Source organism: Lipophrys pholis (assembly GCF_963383615.2).
Source record: "Lipophrys pholis genome assembly, chromosome: 3".
Classification (NCBI taxonomy): Eukaryota; Metazoa; Chordata; class Actinopteri; order Blenniiformes; family Blenniidae; genus Lipophrys; species Lipophrys pholis.
The window spans coordinates 33,987,196-34,000,785 of NC_137627.1; the positions used below are offsets into that span (position 1 = coordinate 33,987,196).

The 13,590-nt window shown below is 42.5% G+C and overlaps 1 protein-coding gene across 1 annotated transcript in view; it reads right to left on the reverse strand.

The window, feature by feature from the left end:
- Nucleotides 1-396: 396 nt before the first annotated feature.
- dph1 (diphthamide biosynthesis 1) overlaps nt 397-13,590 on the reverse strand; it is an 85,530-nt gene continuing 72,336 nt past the window's right edge. Inside the window, exons 10-12 of the mRNA XM_080459422.1 lie at nt 6,180-6,258; nt 2,239-2,373; nt 397-1,889 (exon numbers count right to left, since the gene is read on the reverse strand). Coding sequence (XP_080315548.1) covers nt 1,809-1,889; nt 2,239-2,373; nt 6,180-6,258 — 295 coding nt within the window. The 3' untranslated portion in view covers nt 397-1,808. The remainder of the gene's footprint in view (nt 1,890-2,238; nt 2,374-6,179; nt 6,259-13,590) is intronic.

Below are 13,590 nucleotides of genomic sequence, written 5' to 3' on the forward strand. Positions count from 1 at the left end.
AAAGCATCCTGCTGATTTATAGTTACTATTTCATTCTGATAATATTCCATGGACTTGTGATCTTATTCTTTGTTGTACTTATTGATCTGATATAGTACGAATGCTGAGGTTGCTGTTATATTGCTGATTGTATGTTAGTGTATTTAAACAATATCAAACACTTTGCACTACAGATGGTTAAATACAGTCATTGAAATACTGTACATTATTTAAAGTTTTTTATTTTTACACAAACTTTAGTGCTATTTCAATGTTAGGAGACAACATACAGCTGTTTGCCATTTGTATATAATAACATAATTTAAATGTAATTGTTTTATAACTTAGAAATGTTGTATGGGCAAAACCAAACTGGATACTGTAACTTCCACTGATTGTATACAGTATGCATATCTTAAAATCAGGAAATGATTCTTTTATTAGTGTCAGTTTAAAGGTTACAGGAAGATTTGTTGATGATAAAATGGACATTTGTCTGAAAAAGGGTTACAATTAAATCAAAGTGAAATAAAATACCAAGGCCTTAAATACGAAGCAAAGATTTATTAAATAATTCCCCTACATACAGGGAGAAAGTGATATATATATATAGAGAGAGAGAGAGAGAGAGAGAGAGAGAGAGAGAGAGAGAGAGAGAGAGAGAGAGAGAGAGAGAGAGAGAGAGAGAGAAAGAGAGAGCGAGTTCTGCTGGCCACAGATTGATTCTTGACCACCTTGCATCGCACGACACCGTTTCAAGCACTGAGCTCCAAAATAACAGCTACTAGTGAGACACATCATGAGGGAAAATTAATATGTGGCAGGACGGGTTGCATCACACTGGCCTCTGTTACCACGGAGATACAAAAGTGGAGAGCAGAGAGGAAGAACACCTGACTGGAGACGCCTGGTCGTTGTAGGTGAACAACAAAACTCACAAACGATCATGGGACTACATGCGTCCGGCTGGGAGGAGTTCTGAGGATCAGCCGAGGTCGCGCTAAGCTTCTGTCCATCACTGTTTGCTGTAGCAGTCCATCTGCAATGGTGTGTTTATTTATTTATTTATTTATTTATTGACAGACTCCAACATCAATAAATAATGAGGATGGAGAGCAGTCGTGACTCGCGCTCAGCACTCCTCAGCTTTAAAAAAAAAAGAGAAAAAAAGCAGGCTCGTCTCTCTCTACGATTAAGCCAAACATTTGATTTCATTCACTGTTAAGAGTTTCACCACAGAGGCAAGAAAACAACAGGTCAGGTCATGTCGTATGAGGCTTTATCGGCGTGCGTCAGTGAAAAATCACACTGCTTCCTACAATATGTCTGTCTTGCAAACGTAGAATAAAGAGAAGCTTGTTTGAAGCGTCAAACGATTTACAGTGTGACAAGACTGTATTTAACAGAGGCCACCCACTTTAACACACTTCAATTCCATACAGCGTGCTCAAGGTCATCCTGCTCGCTTTCTCTGAGAAACGCGACGCATGATTTCCTCATGTGTGGGAACGTTCTCTTCCTCTGCACGGCGGAAAGCTATTCACATGAACATTTGTGAATTCTGAAGACATGACCTCTTCGCTGGGTTGTGTGTATTGTAGAGAAAAAAAAAAGTGAATAGAGCATTGAATGCGGTTTGATCTGCTGCGCTGTGAGATGAGGGATTTTACATGGCTGGTAATCCGTTTGAGGAGAGGCTGAAAACTCCTCAGGCTTTCGCTCTGCTCGCTGACAGACGCTCTCGGAGACGAGGACCGCTCTTCTCCTCCGGTCTAACCTTCCCTCGGCTGGGGGTGGAGGCAGAGGGACCCGGGAAGGGTTGCCCTGTGTCATTCCCCTTGGCAACCGCAGGGGGCGCACTGGTTCTGCTCACATGTCTTTTTGGGCAGGGCTGGATCCGAGCCTTGTTTCTGCAGGGGAGGCAGTAGGATACAGTTGGCACTTAGAATACTGATTAAAAAATAAATAAATGAATAAACTACCTCAAACAGATGAGAGGTGATGTTGGGCAATATGGCTGCTGGAGAGAGTCCTCAAAGAGCAGCAATTAATCCAATATGCAAATGTGTCAATTAATTAAACGAGAACATTTGGGATACAAGGTCAAGGTCAACGCCACGCCTTTGAGCAACCTGCTCTGCTGTCGCTCGGCCACTGGGTGTCAGTGTGGTGACATGCTGATGAGAAGCTGAACACAGCGAGGCCACTCCGCAGCAGCAGTACCCCCCACCCCACCCCCCCACCCCTACCCCCCTTCACCTGAGTCTGTCGGCGAGCGGGCCGCGCAGGCTGGTTGTCAGGGTGGTTGGGCGCCCACGGACCCAGGCTCTGATTGGAGTAGAAGTCCATGGGGTAGACTTCCTTCCAGCTGACCTCCTGCAGAGCGACAGCTGCCTGAAACAGAACGAGAAATAAACATGGACAGACAGTCACATATCAAATGGTGATAAAAAAAAATACAAATAAAAATACAGAGCACAGGCAGGCTTAAAAGTGCAATAAAAACACCTTCTGAAGATCTCTGGCACATTACTCTCCCTTATTGTCTCCGACTGTGTTCACAGTTTGCTGTTTTTGGGTAAACGAGCTGCGGGGAACCACAAAGTGATGAGACGACACAACACACAGGCGACACGGAGCAGACAGGTGTCACAACATTAAGCTTGAATAAGTGGCAGAGTTGTCATGTTATCCCCATGCAGCTGCACCGCGTGACACAACATCTGTTGGAGGAGAGCGGCGGCACTGGCATGACGGTGCCGTGACATAAGTTTAGCTCGCTCCATATGGACGAGAAGCGCTCGTGAATATTGAGTGTGAATGAAAGAGCGGAGGAAGGATTGAACAGATGAATAAACAAGCGTCTTGAATGAAAGAACAAATCTCTTCATTGTTCATTTATCTTTTTTTTTTTTTTTTTTACTCTCCATCTTTCGAATGATTTACGTGTCAAAGCAAATTCCGGTTCAAAACACTGCGAGTGTGTTGAGATGATTAATACACACAACAAATAAAGTTCTATACGTATTATGTTGAACTGAAACAGTCCTACCGAGCTATCAGTACAAAATAAAATCTTGAAAGTGACTTCAAGTGATTTCCAACTGTTCCACAGCTTGTGTACGAGGTCAAGTTGTTTATTAGATCATGGTGTTCCAACATAACAGAACTAATTTACATACCAAGTGACTTTATTTTTTTTTGTATGGAAAAACATCTTCACCAGAACAAGGCTTTTAAAGAGAACAGAGGAACTTCCTCAAGGACTCCACCTGTTTCTCCAGGTTACTGTTTTGTACAGCACAATCTGTTTCTAACATCAATTGCCTCACTTTTTGGTTTGGACAGGTATAAAGTCTGAAAGTTTTAGTTTGTGTGAAAAATGCTCCTTTACCATGATGCATTTCCTTAAGACAGGAAGTCTGATTCGCTCCAAATACATTAAACAGCAAAATCTCCATGTATATGTTTTTACAAAGTCAACCTGTCAGTACGACTTGGACAGGGTAAATAGAAAGGTACTAGTGACCATTCAGCTGCCGGCTTTGTTGCCATCTGCTGCTGCGCCGAGGGTCTCCGTGTTGCATTACAGCCTTGACTCAAACAGTTAGATGTTGATGAATTAGGAACAGCAGTTACTTATTGAAAAATGACACGAGTGTTTCATGGTTATTTCTACAGACTGAACCCTCTTGTGGGCCACTTAAGGCCTGCGGGCTGCATGTTTGACACCATAGATGTTGCCAGGTTTAGATTACATGTAGAGGCAGACGGGCTTAAGCCAGCTGGCACTCATATAAGACCAATGCTGAGTTCTTCAAGATGTCTGCAACTACCTCCCAGCACAGTTCCTCAAAAACCGTGTGCGAGCCGTTTTCAATATATGCCTTTTGTTTTCATTAGATTTAATTGGGATGTTACAGCTTTTACACATGTGATCTATATTGTCACTCTTTAATTATCCACCTTTTATTGAGTGGTTTCATTCTACTGTTTTGGTATGGGTCACAGTAAGGTAATCCTCCAGAGTTCTCTTGTGTTTTCTATGTTTTCAACGACGCCGTCAGGTGTGAATGTGAGTGTGTGTGACTCTCTGTCTCTGTGTGTTTGTCCTGTAATGGACAGTCTCCTACCATCACCCAGTCAGCTGGGATCAGTTCCAGCGCCACGTGACCCCGGAATGGACAAAGCAGAAGAGAAGACGGATAGTCTTTCCATTTAGTTTTATTGCTCTGAGAATTTGAATGTCTGTTTTTGTTTATGTGTTTTTTTTCTGAGTATACTTGCACACATACACATTTATTCAAGCTGCGATCCGAAAAGATTTTTCTCTTCAGTGTTTTTGTCAATCAATTTTGAGGCAATCTGTTACGCAACATTTCTCATGTTTATTGGCGTTTTCATTCCATGTCTAAAGTACCATCAGGAACAGATTGAAACTCTAGTTACGGAGACATACACTGTATATAATACGAGATATCGCAAATTCACCTTCAGTAAGCTTTGCTAATAGAAAAAAAATGCTTATAAAGATAAATAAAGATTGATTGATTGCAACGTCCTGAACAACTGAAAGCACAAGTCAATCTCAACGTGTTCTTCATCTTCCACTTCCACTCATCTTTTTTAAACAACCTCCTTCCTCACGTCTTCCATGAACCTCCTCACTGACCTCCCTCTTCTCCTGCTGCCTCACAGCTCCATCATCAGCATCCCTATATATTTATCATCCCTCCTCACTAAATTATCCAACATGAGATGTTCCTTTAATGTGCTCATTTATAATCCCGTCCAACTGCAGCTCTGTCACATGTTTACTTTTGCATTTCCTTTTCCAACATCCCAAAAGGTGCATCCTTGTCCTCCTCCTGTCCTCTCCCATTTGTCCACCCTTCTCTCTTTTCTCCAGCTTTTATCAACTGCTCTCTTCCTCTCCCCTCTCACACCAACTGACTCCCTCTGTGGAAGCTCGCTCCTCTTGCTAATCCCTGCTCTGACAGGAGAGCCAAGTGTGTCTTATTGACTATAAATATAACATGAGACGCACTGAAAATAAATGCTGCTGCTGCTGCACCCCCCCTCCGCCCTTCTTCTTGCTCGCTGCACCCTCCCATCTCGTTCTGCTTCATCTTCAGCCTAAATGCCACAGTAAAAAAAAGCACTGTGCACTAAGTCGTATAAGCAGCCGTAGGTATGAGACGGAGGTGAATTAAGACTTATCACAGCCGTACGCAGACGTAAGTGCAGCTGGAAATTATTTGAATGCACGCACACATTGTTCCCAAATAGCTGGAGGGGGAGAGCAAAGCGAGCTGCAGCACAAAAGGCTTGAGAAAACAGATTGCTGCTTTTCTCATTACAGCAGGGCGAAATTCAGACTTCATAAGCACTTATAGAACTTAGTCAAAAACAATATAAAATAATCATCACTCTTTCCTTTCAGGTGAAAGCTATTATTATTCCTAATGGCCTCGTTCTGAAAGTGCTTTATAAGCCGAGCACAGCACATAAGATTTGTACCCAGAGCAAGACAGCAAGTATTTCAAACAGCAAGCCAATGTTGAAAACAGTAATTCCCCTCGCAGCCATTTCACCAGGATTCAAATCAAAGAAGAATCATTAAACAACTTAACAGCTGACATCAAATACAAGCCAGCGAGGTCACAAAACAGCCCAACCAGGCACAAAGCAAGCATCTTTTGTTTTTTCTTCTTTTTTTGGTCAAACGGCAGCTGCAGCGGCGCGCGCACACGCACACGCACACGCACACGCACACACACACACACACACACACACACACACACACACACACACACACACACACACGCGAAACAGATCTTTATGGGTTGCTGTCCGATCTATCTCTCCCACTATAAAAACAAGACAGCTGCAGGAGGTGGAGACTGTGTGGTCTTGTAGCCAGCAGGGGGGGCTAGCCTGCAGCGGATGCTGTTTCTTTATGTGTGCAAGTGCTGGAGGAGAGAGGAGGGAGAGGCAGAAGAGGTAGGCACGATGCTGCAGGCCTTGATGAGTCCTACATAAAATCCCCATTCTATAATATAAATATATACAACTTAGCTGTTTATCTTCTGTACGGTAATGAAGGTTTCATTGAGACATCTGTCGGAGGAGTCGATAATCAGGCTTGTGTCAGGAAATTGAGTGACAGCTTGTTGAGAGACTGTCAGGTGTGTGTTTACCTCGTATGGAGACAGCAGGGGTTTGGAGAAGGCCGAGCCCCAGTCGATGGAAAGGCGTGGACACGCGATCTGCACCCACCTGCGATAAACACAAAGGTACACTTTATTTGGGTGCTCAAACGCACACCTATGAGCGAGAGCAAATATGTGTGAATGCAGCTGAAGAGCGTCAAGAGAAGGTGGGAGACTGAGCTCCTATTAGGCAGGCAGGGCACATCTGCGACTGCACACTGCATGTGGATACGTGATGCAGTGGGTTGAGCGGGGGAGCCTCCCTCCACCTGATCTCTAGCATCTGTTCCGGAGAAATGTCCTGATCTACAACACTGCTAAAGACTGTCGTGTGGTCGGCTTGAAAGTGGGAAGCTAAAAAGAGAGGGAGTGTGGTGGGTCTGGTGGGGCACACTGATTGCAGGAGGCATAAACAACAACAACAACAAAACAGGAGAAGAAGTGAGCAGAGGTGAAAGGAGAGGGGGAAAAAACACATCAAGAAAGAAAAAAAGGAGAGGTTAGGTGAGTGTGAATAAAAAAGCTGCACCAGCCGGTCTCCACGGAGGTAGCCTACATAGCTCGCAGACAGGGTGGTGGAGAGTGGCGGGGGGGGGCTTTAGTGGGGGGGTATTAGGAAGAAGGGGGTGGAAAAAAAACAGAGAGGGGACAGAAATATGGGGAAAAATAGCGATGAAGAGGAGAAGAGCGCTGAAGAGGCAGAAGAAAGAAGACGGAGAAGATTGGCAGGGAGAAAAGTGTTTACTCTGGAAAAATGCATGAGAGAGGGATGAGAACGGTGTGGATGTAAACAGCTGCAGGGAAAAAATGAACAATGGGAAAATGGAGACCGAGTGCGGCTGGGGCTACGGGGGTGAGCTTTCACAGATCAATGCTATCCGCAAGTCCATCTGCACCGAGGAAGCGTGCCCTCCCGTGTCCCTAATCCTAATGATGCAGCTCCATCAGAGATATTGACAAATATGAATTGAGCTGCAGTACAGACAAGAACCAAAGTCAATAAGAACACACAGGTGGAGATTTAGGCAGAGGAATGTGGGTATGACACGAAACACACAAAATAAAAAAAAAATGAAGTTTGACTTTAATTGCTTCAATACTTTCAAGTGTACACTACTGCGCCAAATTCTACTTCTGTCTATTCTTCATTTTCCAACTTTTACACAGCTTCTCAACTGCAGAATTGATTACACCGCTGACTCTCACTCCACTCTGCTTTTCTGTCACAGAAATATTCCTCCCCCTCTGGGCAAGCGCATGGCATTTTCTCATTTTCAAATAACACTTTTTCTTTTTTTTTTTAAAATGTCTCTTCCCAAAGAGTGAATTCTTATTCATCCTGCTAATTTGAGAGCCAGCTGAGTCACTCACGCACGCAGACCCAAGTTCACCGCGTTTGGATGAAAACGGCATCTGAAACGTGACCTTTAAGTCTATCAGCTGAAAAGCATAAACAGTCCTCCACACCGCCAAACACTTCACATGCATCACAACAACCTTGGCTTATGCACACGGGAGGAAGGAACGCTTAACGGGCTTGAGTGTGACGGTCCGTGCACATGTATGCAAATGAACCTGAGTTTGTGTCTTTACATCTCTGCACGTGTAATGTGAGATGTAAAAAAAAGAACGCTGGGAGTGGTTAAAAGAGGGTGAATGATTAATAAGCAAAGGCGCCTTCCGAGTAAATCCTCGGGGATAACTCTGGAGAGAGGAGTCTGAGAGAAAAATAAGACAAAAAGCATGAAAGGAAAGTCAGAGAGGACCGCTTCTGGGGAGCAGATAGCTGATTGGTGCATCGAGCTAGAAGAGATGTGCGGCATTAGTAAGGAGAGAATGACTGAGTGGCGGCGGTCAGTAGCGGCATGCTCATGCAGTGGTTAGCACTCCTGCTTCACAGCAAGAAAAAACCTGGTTTGAATCCGGGAGGTATTCTCTTCTACAGCGATGGAAAGGGTTAAAAACATTACAGTGTAAAAACGCCGGACAGGCGTTGGAAAGATAAACGATTTATTAGAACATTTGTATATATTCAGTGTCACAATGTGAGTAATTTTGGAATGTAAGATAATTTGAGAATTTGTTTGCAAGAATGGGGATAATTGTATGGTCATAAGTCAGACAGTTTTTTTAAATGTCAAATATTTCATATTCGTCATCAACCAGAAGATTTCTTAGACAAAATAACAATGAAACTAAGACAATACGATATGTCGATTAGACGTCTGTAGATGATTGCAAAGGACTTTTCCAAATCCAAACTCCTCTCCGTGAATTATTCCACAATAGTAAATAGAAATGTATACAAGATTTGGTGCAAAAAAGTTGTTTTTAAAAGAAAATGAAGAAAGTGGCTGGTAGATAGAAAGTAAGCCAGACCTCCACTTACTAATTGCTGGTTCTATTCATTCATTCAATCAGAATTTAAGGTGCCATATCTAGTGTAGTACACAGGAAGTGGTGCAAATTATAATTCCAGGATACATTCGAGTCAGTGAGATCAGCATTACTAAGGTAAAACAAATATCAAAGCAGATAAAGAGGTGGAGGGGAATCAGCAGACTTTTGTTTAAAGTGGTTCAGTATTTCTTTACAACATAGAGTATTTAGTACGCAGAGTATTTATACACCATTTGTGTCTTGCATTCGTACAACATCGTGTCTTCAGTACTCCTCCAAAGGATCTATTTCCTTTCAACCTTTCAACACAAGAATGAGAGGAGCAGGATGAAGGTCTAGCAAAGTGTATGCTGTGATATATAAAGGTAAAAACTGCATGACATTTAGTGTTGCTATGCAATGTGAGCTCCAGTCGGGCCTCAGCGCATTACCTGCTGTGGACCATTACACCCCGACACTGTTCGCAGGACCTCTGCCTGCTTGGCTCCGCTTCACTTACACATAAAAGTCCTGACAAGCCAAAAGCAACGACTATTAACCTTTTTCAAATGCGGGAGAAAGAATGTCTTTGCTTTTAACGGCGGACTTAATTGAATTAAGACAAACAATTTAATGTAAATGGAGCCCCCCCAAAAAAGTTAATTCACACCAAAACATTAAAGGCTGAAATTCAGCGGATGGCATTTGCTGTCTCGCCGAGATAAGTGTGTGTGGTTCATAGATATCTGTACAATAGTTTAAAACCTGCTTGGGGACAGCCTAATTACACACTTAAGAGCATATGCTAATGGTGCTCTCTTTCTATGACTGAGTATGTGTGAGTCTAATGACACGGAGAGCCCGAGGGTGGACTCGGTACAGTGTGCCGTGTCGGCTGCAGCCGAGCAGCAGCGTGTCCTCCATCTCCCCGCCAACTATCGTTCAATCTTCCCCTCTCTCTCTGTTTCCTTCTCTTCCTGCTTTAACACAGCCGGAGTGATGCGCATCAAACACTCAGTGGTTTGTATTGTCTATTGAAGCCTGGCGTAAGACTCCTGTGTTCTGACAAACTATCCTGTGCAGTCAAGGGAGAAAAAATACAAAAGAAAGATGAATAAAAAAAAAAAGTTTGATAAGTAAAACAACAAAGTATTAGCAGAGGGGATTCGCTTGATGCTGTCCAACTTTAACTTAGAATAAAGATTTAAGCTTGTGATGTGAACTGTGAGATCCAGGATTCCCACATCATTTTCAGGCAATGCATCTATAATACTTTGCTTGATTTTACATCACATTTTCAAAACTGTATGTAGTTTAAAGCTGTGATAGATTCTAAAATGGCAGTAGACAGAGCACATTTCATTAAACCAGGCATGTTTTTATTTTCTTTTGATTGCCTGGTTTCATTATGTTTCAATCTGTCCATATGAAATGAGCTATCCTGAATATGTTGACAAAACCAAAGAAAATAAAGGATTACTATATTAATGAAGCTAAAGTTGATAATGAACAACCCTCATATTCCTATCCAGACTTCACTTACATGCTTACCATAACTCCCAGAATGCTCAGGGCATCATTAATATCCAGAAACGACCAGAAAGCAGAGAAATAGAAAATGTGGCATCCGGTGTTAAAATCTTGTGTAAAGTGGGACGTTTTGGGAGAAAGCTGCTGTGGCAACCTCCTGTTAAAAGGTAAGAGCTGAATAGACAATCAATCATCATCACTGTAGAAAGCAGTTTATTTATACCGCACTATTCAGGACGGTGGCAATTCAAAGGTCTTTAAATTAATATCAACATGAGAAACCTGTTTTTCGGAAATTTTTTAAATTAAATTAAAGCGGCAAGCAGCGTTGTCCGGGACCTCGGCCACTGGCCCTTCGGTGGTCGGCCCAATCACGGCCTCTGACCCCTTTAAATGTTATCTACCTGATGAGTTTTTGAGCGTGTTTAGTCGGGTCAAAAAAAGCATTAAAAAGCATGCCTCCTCTTCCTCTTCCTCTTCCTCCTCTGTCCTCGGCCCATTGCCCGTCGGGGTCGGCCCAATCATAGCCTCTGGCCCCTTTAAATGTTATCTACCTGAAAATAGAATTAAGGACATCATTTTTACATGTCGTTAATTCTATTGTCAGTCTTGATGAGCGTGCCAAAGTAGGTGAGTTTTTGAGCGTGTTTAATCGGTCAAATTTGGCCTCAAAGCCGCCCCAGGCTGCAAAAAAAACAATAGGAAACACGACAGGAACAATAGGTATAAAAATATTGCTATAATAACCTTTACATTTACACTTCAAAGTTTTTCTTCGTTGTGGTCACAGTGTGTGTAATGAAATTCTCTATATTTTTACAAGCTCAAACCGATACTGAAAATGAAATCAATTTTAATTAAACATTCTGGTGCAAAATACAAATGAAATATATAAAAAAAACTTGTATAAATTCTTTAAAACCTCCTTGCTTGGTGGGACCAGATTGGAGCCTCTTGCGGTCGGTTTTGGCCCACAGGCCTTATGTTCTCTGCTGTTATGTGAAAGTGAAACTTACGTATGCCTGATGTCAAAATCCTCATCAAGTTCCTAAATTAGGAAAGTCTAGGAAAGAACAAACAGTTTGTAATAGAATTATGTTGGGGCACACAAATTTAAACAGTACACCCCATTTAATAGGGAAACATGAGACAGGGCTATGTGAACCATGTCATACTGAAGAGACAGTGGTACATGCTTTATTAAATAGTCCAAAGTATAATTAAGAAAGGACAGTTCTGGAAGCTGAACTGAGAAAGGAAGGTCTTCACCAATTTCACCAAGAATCATCAGCTGGGGGCGGAGTTAATGCTGGAATTATCGCCATAGACATAATAAAGAGTAGATGCAGGTAATACGGCCGCCATCTTGGCCTGGTCGTCAAGTCTGTAAACACAAACTGCAGCAGCAGGGAATCCAAGACACCAGAGCACCATGTGGAGTATTTCTGGACAAATCGGAGGACTGTAGAAAGCAGGGCTCAGGGGATTACTTTTCACAGGTAAGATGGAACATTATTATTGTTTGGATTTTGTGAATATAAACTTATTGTTCTGTATTTCTGTCCACCAGTGAACTTATAGCAGTTGCCATGAGCTAGACTTTGTTTACAGCAGGGGTCTCAAACTCAATTTCCCCGGGGCTGCTGGAGGCAGAGTCTGGGTGAGGCTGGGCAGCATCAAGGATTCCACAAAAAAAGGTGTACAAAAAATCCTCAAATGACATTATTAACAGTTTTAATTGAGTTCTTCTGAACATGAAGTGTCCTGAACATGAATGGAACATTGAATGAAGATCATGAACGGCTCTTCTGAAAATGGTTTCTCTTGCCTACTCCTTGCTGCCAGAGACTTGGCAGCGCTTCTTCTCACATATCTGAGCCACATTTGGCTTGAGAGAGGAAGCAGTTGAGACCCTCAGAATATCTTGAAGATGAGCATCAGTAAGTCTGGACCTGTACTTGGACTTATTGAAGTTCAAGGTGGAGAAGAACTTTGCGCACAAATACGTGCCCTCTAAAAAGGCACTTGATCCGCTTAAACATTGGAGAAAGCTCAGGAAAGTTGGGGGGCAATTCCCTCAAAAATTGCTCAAGCTTGTCTGATCTTCCACTCACGTCCCTGAAGTTGGCTTTGAGGTCAGAGTTGCATTCCAGGTCAATGAGCTCCATTTGAAGCACAGGAGGGGCATCTTGCACATCAAAGGTGAGGGTCTGCAAAAATTTGAAAAGTGGCTTTGTGCATCTTGAATCTGCATAGACCTGGATGTGATATAAAGGTAAAAAAGACCAAATGAAACAATACTATAAGCAATGAGCATTTGTAAAAACTTCAGGCCAACACATCATGTCCTGCCCACTTGGCTAAAAGCCTCGAATCCAGGGAGGTCAAGCATAAGGTCTTTGGGTCAAAAACAGCCCAGGAAACAAGCCAGTCATTTGAGGAAAAAAAAAAATAAAAAATGCAAAGAAACCATCAACTTTTTAACAGTTTTCTCAGGGAGCAGCAGAGCCTGAGGCCACGTTTACACGTACCCAGTTTTAAACCCCCCCGGATACTTCCTTCTCTACGTTTGAAAAAAATCTTAATTTACACTGACAAACATATACACTTGGTTCAGAGCTGCTATGAGCATGGCAAACCTCAAGGGGGCAGTGTAGCAAGAAGCATGAAGCCATGATAGCCAATCAGAATCCTGGAAAAAAAAACAGGACGTCACGAATTGTGACGGAAATATCCGCCTCCCCGCCTTTAGATGCAAACAGAGACCCGGGCCGTTTTCCAATTCTTGGAGCACCAGTGTGTACTCCCCTACGTCATGAGTAACCACTTGCAGGGCGTCCTCGGAAATGCGGAAATGCAGATTTACGAGGACGCATCAACGTTAATGGAGAATTGGAACATGAGCGTACTTGATGACGCGGTGGCTGTCATGGTTGGATGATGGACACTGAAGCTGAGGAGGACAACTGAGGAGGACAACTGAGGAGGAGGAGGCGGAGGAAGAGGAACCTGTTGCCTCTCTGGTTCAGTAGGAAGGTGATTTGTACCTGATATTTTATATGATGATCTAAACTTTAGAACATTATTGTAAAATAGTACCTTTTCTGTCACATACATGCTGTGTATATTAGTGTGTCGTACCGTGTATAGTACTGTGTATATTACAGTGTATCGTACAATGTACAGTACTGTGTATAGTAACAACAAAAGTCGCTAATCAGAAATGTCCTAATACAAACAATTATTTTACTGTTTGTTTTTCTGAAGATCCCTGATGTATATTAAATGAATTAACCAGCTTTTCACATACCTGCTGCTTGTTGTCATCCTTCTGACCATGTCATTAATATGTACTGTATTACATTTGTCTAATATACATCCTACAGTTAAGCACTCCAATCATTCGCTCTAATAATTTCTCTTTAAGAGTAAATACATAAATACATACATCACTTACACTGTTGAGTGAAGAAAGATATCAAGCAGAAGA